Here is a 14,058-nt window from a genome sequence, read left to right on the forward strand (position 1 = left end):
CATTCACTCCGCATTCACTCCGCATTCACTCCGGATTTAATCCGCATTCACTCCGCGAATTTTTTACAGTGTAATTTTTATAAAATAATCAGTTATTGTAAATATAAAAAATATTAATTACACGAAGACCATTGGTTGTCATTCATATTATTACAGGCGGTCATGAAATTTTTCAAAATATTAAAAGGTCGAGGAAGTTGAAGTGAATCCATCGTCGCTATTAAATGTTCCATTCGGTAATAAATATCAGAAACCTGAAAAAGACGTCTATGCTCTTTCCGTTGAACAAAATCAGTAGGAACATTGTCGAAATTGCCACAAGCGAATTCATAAAAATTGTCACAGGGGTCAGCGCTCATGTTGATGTTATTGAATATATTAAGCTCTGAAATAAGAACACAATAAATTGTTGACTTCTGCAGTAATGAATAAATTGTAACATGTCTATTAGTTCTTACCGAATTCCATAAGATCCTGAACACACTGGCGTGTAGTACAGGAGTCGTAAATTGCTGTAAACATGGAAATATAAGAAGAAGCCGGGTGTAATCAAAACGCGGTTTCTTTGAAACTAAACAAACGAAATTATTCTCGTTTGTATTTACGGAAAATAACACGAATTTTCAATTCAAATACACAGAGAAAAGAAGTCTCATGGTAAAAAAGTTATGAGATACAACAAAAAATCAACTGTTGGAAGAAATTCCGATTAGACTTACATCTTATTTTGTCGTTCACATGTTCAGCCGCCACCACTGAGAGAAATACTATAAACCAACTTGCCCTCATTTTATTTCTGTTAATGAAAGAATATTACGCTTAAAATTTATCACACAATTACAAAAATATTAACTTACATCTTTATGATTTATGTTATTCAGTATGGCTTCGATGCCTTGATTTGACCAAAGCTTCATGGGAGTGATAATTTTAATAAGAATTTATACATATATATACACCTCGATCATTAACGAAACGTGTCATTAACGCATCGAATTTTATCGTCATTCTGAAAAGTAATTTGCCTGGGCACAAAAAACCCAAAATTAATCAATTGAACAGTATCTACATTGTAAGAATATAATTTGAATTCCCGAAGGCCGACCGTATTTTCTTATCATTCAATTTAAAAGTACTCGATTAAGCTGATCTAATGACCCTATGAACGATATTCTTTGTTTGAAATTACGTCGGAATGGAAGTGGAAATTCCACAAGTAAGTGATCGAGATAAAGAAACTTTGACTTTTTTAAAAATGACATACGAGAATTTGGTAGCCTCCGGATATCAATGACGCTTTGGATTAATAAGAGTTCAGGTATATCCCGTATGAGTCATCACTTTCATAAGGATATATATTATTAATTAAAGATGTCATTAATGCATTCCTGGCAAGGGCACAGACATACCCGAGTCAAAGAAACAAATTCCAGTTCGGACCTGAAATACTACGTGAGGTTTTTGAGGGACAAGTTAGACTTCGGAGATTGAGAACTGTGTAGAAAGTAATTCCATTTTAGGTCTTAATGTTGTCCTTACGGACGATTTTACATAATTGAGGGCTAAATTGGTATTAAAAAAAATTTTGCGTGGGCCTCACAATCCTCATAACATAATAAAATTGATTACTTCAGGTTTAGGTCTCAAACTCTCAAATGACCTAATCTATGTATAGGTTCCCTCACGTTTTTTTTATAAAAAAATTGATACTCAAGACTGAGAATCTTAGTATAATTGACCTAAAACGGTTTGTGTGTATGATCCATAAGTCATAAAAAAATAATAAGTACACAAATCATGTCGAAGAAAACATTATTTTTATTGAAAATTTTCCATTATTAAAAGTCTTTCTTATATATTTCACAAACGTTTTTTTTTTTTCTTAAACTAACAGCAGTCAAATTTGACATTTTCATACGAATTAAAGATGGCCGTCATAAAACAAAGCTTGCGGTGGTTTTATTAAACACATATTTGTGTCTAACGAAATTTAATTAAATACTAATGAAATTTTATTTTTGATAAAACTCTCATTTATTTCTCTGCAATCGAATTTATTGTTATAAAATACGATTCATACTTATATGTAATTAAAATTTATTAATATGTAGTGGTGTTTTGGCAAAAATTCTAATACTTGTTTGAATTCCTGGTGAATAAATTCGTCTCTCATTGTAGCAATTCATCTTTGCCTATGATAAACATACACACAAAGATACTCATTGTTTTATACCGACATTTAGCTTTTTCATATACTACTTTCCGCGTTTTCTTTTTTGACAATTACTAAATACGAGCTAGTTCATACATGTCAGCTAAGACAAAGTTCACGTAGAATTTTTATTCGAATATGTTACATTTTTTGACAGGGTTCATTTTCGATCCTAGAGGACAATTGAAATCTTTCGAAAATTCAGGAGTATTTGAAAGTGGTACGATAAGACGTTTATCGCTTGGAGGATGCGGATCCTCTGTATTCAGATTTTTTAATACCCATTTCGATGTGCATCTTTGATTCGCGTATGACAGCCAAAACATTTGATTGGAATTATAAGGCAAGTTCGGAAATGTTGGTTCCGTTCCATGTACTTTGACCCAATCTTGATAGGCTGAATAAGCGGCTCTTATGCCAATGTGGTCAGCGAAATTTTCTGCTAGTAAAAATGTTCCGTCCAACTGTAAATAAGCAGCAGCATTAAAGAAGTATATTTTGATTTACTAACACGCAACATTATAGAATATTTGCACCAACTTTTTCTTCAGTTCCTCTGACAGTGGAGTTACTAAGTTGTTCAATGAGACACTTTTCTTTTTCATGAAACTTATCTTCAGAAAATGAACTCCATCGGTCGCGCTCAAATCCATAATCATCAATAAATTTTTTAGAGAAATCAACAGAATGTCCCATTTCGTGGCCAATAATGAATCCTAGCAAACCATAATTTGAATAATTCGGACGATTGACGGTAAAAAAAAAATCCTCGAGAAGCGGAATACCTAGAACTTTAAAATTTTATGAATTATAGTAAATTATCGAACTTAGAGTAGTATGTTACTTTGAGCGCTCGGAAAAAAAGCTTTTTATTATAAATTATGAATGAGATGACTCGGGGCTTATACCTATACTTTCATAAACCTATTGAAAATAATATATAATAGGATTTTACACTAATTGTTTTATTGTTTTATCATTCGATTTTTATTATTAAGTGAGCAAAGGGCGTCGATTCGAAACCTAAAAATGCTGCAATTGGAACACTCAGAGCCATCAGTGGACCAGCGCAAGCTTGATCCGCGATGTATCTAATCTGGGCTTATGTAGACGTATAATAAACAATGTGATTAACAATGCGAAATCCACCTCCATTTGACGGGAGGCCGTTTCCTCACTCTTTTGGACATATGCACTCTACGTACCATTCCTACCCTTTGCCATAATTTTATAAAAGTGAAATATGAGGATGAGCTCACATCAGTTTTCCTTTGGATCAATGATTAGAACCAAGATCTTCATGCAATGCATGTGGGCGCCTCACCACCAGGCACCACGAGTCCTATCTCACTTGGACCCAACACTCCTTCCATCTCAGGAAATAAAGAGACTCTGGTTGAAGTGGGGCTTGGAACAGGCACCCCATGGTACCAATTCCCTGCATTGATTTACAGATTGCAGATTAGTGGTGAGATGCAACTTTTGCTCAGTACCCTTAAAAAGCTTTTTCTACTATTGAATGAGAACAATGAAACCACTCCAATAGAATTTACATTTTCATACTGTTTTCGAATCGTGACTGCACTGTGTTGTTTAGCAAAGCGAAAATTTATTTTTTAACTTGCAGCACCTCTACCCTATCTTTGATCATAATATCATTCAAATCTTATAAAAAATAACTTTAAGTCGAGCGCTCAAAGTAGAATTTTGCCTTGAGCAATGATATCTAGTTAAATATTTAATTACTAATTATGTTAGTGTCTTTAAGGTTGAAAGCATTCGCAGTTGTCACAATCTCGGAATGCAGTATATCCTTCCAACTAATTTCATCACTTGGCTTTAGAGCTGAAGTCCATTGTTTCTTGGTGTAAAATGCAATAGCATTATAAGAACCCTTTGAATAATCAGTAGACGTAACTTCGAGTCCTTGGTAATACTCTTCCATTTTCTTGTCATCCGCCAATACCTCAGGATAACCAATAATTAATTGTATAGACTCGATATCCGTAATGAGTCTATTTCGGGATTCATCATCCAACGTATTTGTCCTGTTTATAATACTTATCAGTTTTTGACTAACATCTGCAGCCATCAGATTGATGCGACTCTTCACTTTCCTATCAAGCGGGTAATGATGGACATAATAAGACAACTCCAGTTCTGACAAATGCTGATGTAAAAAAGTGGAGCACTGAGGTATCATAATTTGAACATTTGCATCTCGTACTACTTTCAGATAAGTATTCAAAAATGTGAACAGAGTCGTAGAATGGATAAAAGGAATTATTTTTTGAACTGTCTTCCACACTGCGTAATTGGCTAGCACTTTTTTAGGAGTGTTCTTGAGCAATTTTTCGAAATTTGTTACAAACTTGTGATTTTTAATAAAAATGATCGATTCATTTTTAAAGTAGGGCCGTGGCAGCGTTGGTGGATTTAAAAATTTCATCCAATCAATACTCGGCCAATTTTCGATCACTTCTTTTACAGTCATTCCGTAAGATTTATTTCCATTAGTTAATGGATATGCATAGTAATTATTGCTTATTCTATGAAGTTTCTTTTCAAATGCTAGTGGTCCCTTAAGTTCTTCTTTAGTTAATGTTTTGTTTGATCCTAAAAATTCAGTGACATTGGATACCAAACGAACATAGGCATTTAACTTATTAGTACTGATTTTTTTTCCTTCTTTGTAATCAAGTTCGACTGTTGGAGCATCCAACTATTTATGGAAATCAATATATTGAATTATATGCATCTGCACTCATTAAAAATATAATTGATGATTTTACTTACATATAAAAAATACGTATGGTTTCTGTGAGGCCAGAACGTCCGAGACAGAAAGACATCAAAGTCAACACCATTCTCATACGCTTTGTTAATGAAATCAATCCAGTCGAAATTAGTCTCATTCCATTTGTCACCTTGTAGAAGCGGCCAGCCGCCTAATTTGGATATCAGTTCATTTAAATAATCTAATTTGTCTTCTTTGTAATTATGATCTGAAATAATGTTTCTCTTCATTAATATAATTTCTATAAAATAATCAGTTATTGTAAATATAAAAAATTATAATTACACGAAGACCAATGACTCTCATTCAGATTGTTACATGCGGTCATTAAATTTTTCAAAATATTAAAAGGTCGAGGAAGTTGAAGTGAATCCATCGTCTCTATTAAATGTTTTATTCGATAAGAAATATCAGAAACCTGATAAATATTTTTATGCTCTTTCCGTTGAACATCATCAGTAGGAACATTGTCGAAATTGCCACAAGCGAATTCATAAAAATTGTCACAGGGGTCAACGCTCATGTTGATGTTATTGAATATATTAAGCTCTGAAATAAGAACACAATAAATTTTTAACTTCTGCAGTAATAAAAAAATTGTAACGTGTCTATTAGTTCTTACCGAGTTCCATAAGATCCTGAACACACTGGCGTGTAGTACAGGAGTCGTAAATTGCTGTAAACATGAAAATATAAGAAGAAGCCGGGTGTAATCAAAACGCGGTTTCTTTGAAACTAAATAAACGAAATTATTCTCGTTTGTATTTACGGAAAATAACACGAATTTTCAATTCAAATACACAGAGAAAAGGATTCTCATGGTAAAAAAGTTATGAGATACAAAAAAAAAATATCAACTGTTGGAAGAAATTCCGATTAGACTTACATCTTATTTTGTCGTTCACATGTTCAGCCGCCACCACTGAGAGAAATACTATGAACCAACTTGCCCTCATTTTATTTCTGTTAATGAAAGAATATTAAATTTGAAATTTATCACACAATTACAAAAATAATAACTTACATCTTCATAATTTATTTTATTCGCTATGGCTTCAATGCCTTGACTTGACCAAAGCTTCGTGGGAGTGATAATTTTAATAAGAATTAATACATATATATACACCTCGATCATTAACGAAACGTGTCATTAATGCATCGAATTTTATCGTCATTCTGAAAAGTAATTTACCTGGGCATAAAAAACCCAAAATTAATCAATTGAACAGTATCTACATTGTAAGAACATAATTTGAATTCCCGAAGGCCGACCTTATTTTCTTATCATTCAATTTAAAAGTACTCCATCAAGCTGATCTAATGACCCTATTAATGATATTCTTTGTTTAAAAATATGTAGAAATTAAAGTGGAAATTCCATAAGTAAGTGATCGATATAAAGAAACTTCGACTTTTTGTCATTAAGAGCGGAAATTCCCTAATTAGACGATACTTATGAAAACTGTCATCACGTTTTATCCTGCCTGAATAGTTATCAATTGCTTGCTATAGTAAGTATCATACTTGAGATAAAAACCAAGGTAAATTCAAAGATATATAAGCATTATCGAGCTTTCAAAATAAATTAACTCAGGTCGTCAGTAATAATACCAGGTCCAAAGTTCTCATACGGTTCAAGATCGAAGAAAAATTTAAAAGATGCAGTTTTGAATGTTTGAAGGCTAAGTGAGTTTATGACATCAGGTGGTTTTTTGATTTTTTTTTTTTTTTATATTCTTCAAATATCAATAAAAATCATGTAAAAAAATGGATACCAAAAATGTTTTTCATTTTTTTTTTCCTAGTTTGAAAAATGCCTAAGATTTAAGCTTCTAGACCAGAATACCCCCTCAATAATACATATATTTGGCTCAACTGCAAATGTAAATTTTATTGAACACTAATAAAACAATTATTTAAAACCATTTCTAACGTATATAAACCCTTGCGGTAAAAACTAATAAACGCTTATGAATACTACTGATAATTCACTAGTATTGATAAGTGTTTTATTAAGGACCATTAGTGACGATTAGTACTCTGACTAGTGAATCGTACAACACCATTGGATGTGATTAGTGTTGAATAGTGTTTTATTTGTGATCATTACTACTCTAAGTACTAATTCTTGCAGATTTATTCGAAGTGATTTCTGTTATTAATGATCATAAGCTGATAAATTCATTGTATTTTATAAATGAAATAAACGTGCAACTATTACAATCGGAGCCTTTTAATAATGTATAAAAAGTGATATTAAACTATTTGAGGATGTTATTTAGGTTCAAACTCCAGGTCGTCAAACTGTAATCATAAGAATATATTAAATTTTTTTTTTTATATTGTTATCAGAATATACTCTTTAAACTGATCGATATATATACCATAATTTATTTATATTTAGTACACAGAAAAAACAGATATCTTAAGTCAAGAAAATATTTTTGAAGACAAACGTTTTCGGGAACCAAGTCAAGATTTTATTGAGCCAAGAGAATTCGTCTTGGTTGGAGAAGATTTCTACTTTATCTGAGAAAATTTAGGTCTCCAAAAAAAATTTTCTTGAATCAAGAATATTTACCTTCAGTCAAGAATTTTTTTATTTGTGTGTATGTATTTCTCCACATATTTTCCAAAAGAGGAAAGTGTTAAATTTAACAAATAAAGTAATGTTATTGTTTTTTTTTTACAAAATCATTTTATTAAAACAATAATTTTTTTTGATAACAATAAGTTTTGATCGACGGGTAATTCTACACAAGAGAACAGTGCATTTGTTTTTGGGACTCATCGAAGACCGTTAGGGATATTTAGGGTTCTTAGAAAACTCTAGGATGTTTGAAAGTGGTCCAATAACCTGTTTATCGAGTGGCTAGAATTTAGGAGTTGGAGACTGTATTCAAAATTTTGGTAGCAATTCATCTTTGTGTATAATACACATGGATACAAAAACACTAGTTGTATCTTACTGACATTTAGCTTTTTCTTACACTACTTTCCGCGTTTTCTTTTTTAATAATTTATAAATACAAACTAGTTCATAGATGTGAGCCGAGACAAAGTTCACGTGAAATTTCTATTCGAATATGTTACATTTTTTAACAGGATTCATTTTCGATCCTAGGGGACAATTGAAATCTTTCGAAAATTCAGGAGTATTTGAAAGTGGTACGATAAGACGTTTATCCTTTGGAGGATGTGGATCTTTTGGATTCAGCTTTCCTAATACCAATTTTGGTGCGCATTCTTGATTCGCGTATGACAGCCAAAACATTTGATTGGAATTATAAGGCAAGTTCGGAAATGTCGGTTCCGTTCCATGTACTTTGACCCAATCTTGATAGGCTGAATAAGCGGCTCTTACGCCAATGTGGTCAGCAAGATTTTCTGCTAGGAAAAATTTACCGTCCAACTGTAAATAAGCAGCAGCATTAAAGAAGTATATTTTGATTTACTAACACGCAACATTATAGAATATTTGCACCAACTTTTTCTTCAGTTCCTCTGACAGTGAAGTTACTAAGTTGTTCAATGAGACACTTTTCTTTTTCATGAAACTTATCTTCAGAAAATGAACTCCATCGGTCGCGCTCAAATCCATAATCATCAATAAATTTTTTAGAGAAATCAATAGAATGCCCCATTTCGTGGCCAATAATGAATCCTAGCAAACCATAATTTGAATAAGTCGGGCGGTTGATGTTAAAAAAAAAATCTTCGAGAAGCGGAATACCTAGGACTTTAAAATTTCATTAATTATAATAAATTATTGAACTTAAAGTAGTATTTTACTTTGAGAGCTCGGAAAAAAAGCTTTTCGTTATAAATTTAGAATGAGATGACCCGGGGCTTATATCAATACTTCAATAGATGTATTGAGAATAATATATCATAGCATTTTAAACTAATTTTTTTGTTGTTTTACTATTCGATTTTTTTGATCGAGTGAGCAAAGGGCATCAATTGTAAAACCTAAAAATGCTGCAATTGGAACACTCAGAGCCATCAGCGGACCAGCACAAAGTTGATGAGCGATGTATCTCATCTGGGCTTATATAGATGTATGGTAAATAATGTGATTAACACGTGCGTTGTATGTTTAGCAGGAATATTTAATTACTTTTAATATTATTGATTCAAATGTATTAAAAACTTTTGGCATTATGAGTGTAGTAAGTGTAATAGAACTTATCGAATGAGAATAATGAAAGTACTTCAATAGATATTACATTTTGATTTTGTGTTAAAATCGCGGCTGCATTGTGTTAGAATTGCAACTCTCGCACGCTGCCATCTTGAGCTCTGTCTTCAGCTAAATGAATTCATTTTTCAATAAGTTAATCCCGGGAAAAATTCGTCATGCACGATCATGTTTGATTATGCATGATCAGGCATGATCGTGCATGATTCAGACATGGTCGTGCATGATCCAGGCATGACTTTGCACGATTCTTGCAAAGGCACGCAGGATCGTGTGAATCCATTTTCAACCATGCATGATCATGCATGACTAGAAAAGGATAGTTACGCATGATTCATGCAATATCATGCATGACCACGCTCAATCATAAATGATCATTCATGACACCGCATGATTCATGCAAAGGCATGAATGGCTATGTAAAATCATACATGATCATGCATGACTAGAAAATGATAATCATGCACGATTCTTGCAAAGGCACGCAGGATCGTGTGAATCCATTTTCAACCATGCATGATCTTGTATGACGAGGAAAGAATAGTCACGCATGATTCATGCAATATCATGCATGACCACGCTCAATCATAAATGATCATTCATGACACCGCATGATTCATGCAAAGGCACGCATGGCTATGTAAAATCATACATGATCATGCATGACTAGAAAAGGATAGTCATACATGATTCATGCAATGTCATGCATGACCACGCTCAATCATAAATGATCATTCATGACACCGCATGATTCATGCAAAGGCATGCATGGCTATGTAAAATCATACATGATCATGCATGACTAGAAAATCATAGTCACGCATGATTCATGCAATTTCATGCATGATCAAGTCTGATGATTTTTTCCCGGAATATTAATTTTTTATTATTTAACTGAAAATAATTTTTTTCTTTACCGCTCAAAGTAGAATACTGCCTTGAGGAATAATATCTAGTTAAATATTATATTACCAATTAAGTGAGAGTCTTTAAAGTTGTAACCATTCACAGTTGTCTCAATCTTGGAATACAGTATATCCTTCCAACTAACTTCATCACTTGGCTTGAAACCTGCAGTCACTCGTTTCTTAGATTGAAATGCAATAGCATTATAAAAACTCCTCAAAAAATCAGCAGACGTAACTTCGAGTCCTTGGTAATACTCTTCCATTTTCTTGTCATCCAACAATACCTCAGGATAACCAATAATCAATTCTATAGACTCAATGTCTCTAATGAGTTTATTTCGGGATTCATCATCCAACGTATTTGTCCTGTTTATAATGCTTATTAATTTTTGACTAACATCTGCAGCCATCAGATTAACGCGACTCTTCACTTTACCGTCAAGTGGGTAATGATGTACATAGTGAGACAACTCGAGTTCTTTCAAACTATTTTGTAAATTTAAGGAGCACGAAGACAGTTGAAGAGCTGACGAGTTGACTATTTTGTAATAAGTATTCAATAATGTAAACAGAGTCGTAGAGGGGACAGTGGGAATCAAGTTTTGCACTGTCTTCCACATTCCGTAATTGGCCAGCACTTCTTTGGGAGTTTCCCTAATCAATTTTTCAAATTTCGTCATAAAGTCGTGATCTTGAATAAAAATGATCGATTCATTTGTTAAGTAGGGTCGCGGCAGCGTTGGTGGATTTAAAAACTTAATCCAATCAATAGTCGGCCATTTTTCGATCACTTCTTTCACAGACATTCCGTAAGTTTTATTTCCATTAGTTAAGGAAGATATATAATTATTATTGCTTATGTTGAAAAGTTTCATTTCAAATTTTAGTGGTTTTTGGAGTCCTTTTATAGTTAGTGTTTTGTTAGCTCCCAAAAATTCAGTGACATTGGTTACAAAACTAACATAAGCCGCAAACTTATCAATATTTATTGTATTTTCTTCGTTATAAGCAAGTTCGACCTTTGGGGGTTGCAACTATTTATGGAAACATAAATATTGAAAGATGCATCTGCGCTCATTGAAAATATAATTGATGATTTTACTTACAGATAAAAATCCCGTATAGTTTCCGTGATGCCATAGCACTCGAGTCAAAAAAACATTAAAGTCAACACCATTCTCTTCCGCTTTATGAACAAAATTAATCCAATCGAAATTAGTCTCATTCCATTTGTCACCTTGTAGAAGCGGCCAGCCGCCTAATTTTGATATCTGCTCATTCAAATAATCTAATTTGTCTTCTTTGCCATTAGAAACTAAAATAATATTTCTCTTCATCAATATAATTTCTATGAAATAATCAGTTATTGTAAATATGAAAAATTTCAATTACACGAAGACCACTGGATGTTATTCATATTATTACAGGCGGTCATGTAATTTTTCAAGAAATTAAAAGGTCGAGAAAGTTGAAGTGAGTCGGACGTCGCTATTAAATGTTCTATTCGGTAAAAAATATCAGAAACCTCAAAAATATTTCTATGCATTTTCTGTTGAACAAAATCAGGAGGAACATTGTCGAAATTGCCACAAGCGAATTCATAAAAATTGTCACAGGGGTCAGCGCTCATGTTGATGTTATTGAATATATTAAGCTCTGAAATAAGAACACAATAAATTGTTGACTTCTGCAGTAATGAATAAATTGTAACATGTCTATTAGTTCGTACCGAATTCCATAAGATCCAGAACACACTGGCGTGTAGTACAGGAGTCGTAAATTGCTGTAAATATGAAAATATAAGAAGAGGCCGGGAGTGATAAAAACGCGGTTTCTTTGACACTAAACAAACGAAATTTTTCCGTTTGTCATTACGAGAAATAACACGAATTTTCGATTCAAATACACGGCGAAAAGGAGTTTCGAAAATATTCTAATATTTAACATATTTTAGTAAGAAATTACTTTTACTTTTTATTACTAAATGTAAGGTACCAGCGGGTAATAAAGCCTGTCGGGTAATAGGGCCTGATTGACAGAAATGATTTAAAATAACCGCCTTCGCTAAAGGCTACTCTAGTAGAAGGGTCTTGCATAGAGATGTTACGACAAGTTTATAGAGTACCGATACCACGTTCCCTGTCTTCTATATTTCATCATTCGTCATATGATGTTGTAGCGCAGAAGAAATTATAAAAAACAATCTAGTCTTCTGACTCTTAAAAAGTATTGTTGCTAAATTTAAGTGATGATTCATCTCTAATACCAATTTTATTAAGTATAGTTTAACTATTACAGTTTGTTTAACCTGTAGGCTTTATAACCCTATCGTAGTAAAATAAGGCCTATTCGTATGGTTTTTGTAAAAGTTTAATTTTTTATTTGTCAAAAAAAATTGAAAATTTCCCTTAGCTGAACCTTACGTAAGGTATCACTGGTACCTGATAGTAAAAATTACAAAACAGTAATTAATAGTATATGTTAATCTGAAAAATTTCTATATTATTACTTTTATTGCTCATTCATTCGCATTCCTTATTAATCAAATAGCAAATTATATAAAGAAATTATTAAATTATTTCTATACATTTAGTAATACATTTATTATGCGATTCAACAATTTTCACTCTGTAAAAATACTGCAAAATAGTGATAATCACGTGATTTTAACTATTATTAATATTAATAAATATTATTGACCAGAATATCCTGTTGCAGCAACATGTCTTTTTTCCGTGTAGTAGTTATAAAGGTAAAAACCTGTTATTTATTAATTTATTGTATACTATACTATGAAAAATTTAATTAACACGTGAGGGTAGGATTTTTAGATGCCGGATCCTAGACTATAATTCAATATTCTAACGCCTATATACCGGCTGAACATGTCATTTTTACCCTAATTGACATTTATAGGTTTTATGTAGGAGTTGTTTTTCTATACAAATTAAGTACTCAGTAGAGTTTCTAGATTCTAGCAAAGTTTTAAATTTTGGCTTAGGATACAACACGATCGGAAAGCAGAAGCAAAAAAAAATCAAATGTTGGGAAAAATTCCAATTAGACTTACATCTTATTTTGTCGTTCACATGTTCAGCCGCCACTACTGAGAGAAATACTATGAACCAACTTGCCCTCATTGTATTTCTGGTAATGAAAAAATATTAAATTTTAAATTTATCACACAATTACAAAAATATTAACTTACATCTTCATAATTTATTTTATTCGGTATGGCTTCGATGCCTTGATTTGACCAACACGTCGTGTGATTGATATTTTTTATCAGCATTTATACATATATACACCTCGATCATTAACGAAACGTGTCATTAACGCATCGAATTTTATCGCTACTCTCAAAAGTAATTTACCTGGGCATAAAAAACCCAAAATTAATCAATTGAACAGTATCTACATTCTAAGAATATAATTTGACTTCCAGAAGTCCAAGCATATTTTATTTCCTTATCATTCAATTTAAAAATACCAAATTAAGCTGATCTAATGACCCTATTAATGATATTCTTTGTTTAAAAATACGTAGAAATTGAAGTGGAAATTCCGTAAGTAAGTGCTCGATATATAGAAACTTTGACTTGTTGTCATTAAGAGTGGAAATTCCGTGATTGGATTGTAGTTAAGGAAACCGTTATCACGTTTTATTCTGCCTAAATAGTCATCAATTGCTTGCTATAGTAGTTTGATTCGAACCCGAGTCCTTTCGAGTGCTAAGTATCCGACGCCTTGGACCACTCGGCCACCAAAGGGCCTATACTTTAGATTGTTTTTAAGATCCATAAAAGTGATTTGAATAAACAGTCATAAGTCACAAGAGCGCCTCTCGCGGAGGGCGCAGTAACTATTGCATGCCTTGAGCGCGAGCGTAGGTATGCTCTACTCTCGCCTAAAAATTAAAAACTGGGTTCCGTCAGAGTTT

The 14,058-nt window shown here is 32.6% G+C and overlaps 1 protein-coding gene across 1 annotated transcript; it reads right to left on the reverse strand.

Moving 5' to 3' along the window:
* Positions 1 to 7,759: 7,759 nt before the first annotated feature.
* LOC130668734 (endothelin-converting enzyme 1-like) lies at positions 7,760 to 8,653 on the reverse strand. The gene is made up of 2 exons (XM_057471157.1): positions 8,498 to 8,653; positions 7,760 to 8,421 (listed from the first exon to the last, which is right to left on the reverse strand). Exons 1-2 carry the CDS (start codon positions 8,651 to 8,653, stop codon positions 8,086 to 8,088), a joined length of 492 nt encoding a protein of 163 aa, XP_057327140.1. The 3' UTR covers positions 7,760 to 8,085.
* Positions 8,654 to 14,058: the final 5,405 nt, after the last annotated feature.

Source organism: Microplitis mediator, chromosome 5 (genome assembly GCF_029852145.1).
Source record: "Microplitis mediator isolate UGA2020A chromosome 5, iyMicMedi2.1, whole genome shotgun sequence".
Lineage (NCBI taxonomy): Eukaryota > Metazoa > Arthropoda > Insecta > Hymenoptera > Braconidae > Microplitis > Microplitis mediator.

What these genes read in the sequence shown, in the direction of transcription:
- LOC130668734 (XM_057471157.1), bottom strand. Translation starts at nt 8,653, where the DNA reads ATGGGGCATTCTATTGATTTCTCTAAAAAATTTATTGATGATTATGGA. An exon ending in TCAGAGGAACTGAAGAAAAA is followed by an intron (nt 8,422 to 8,497) that starts GTTGGTGCAAAT and finishes GCTTATTTACAG; the next exon opens with TTGGACGGTAAATTTTTCCT.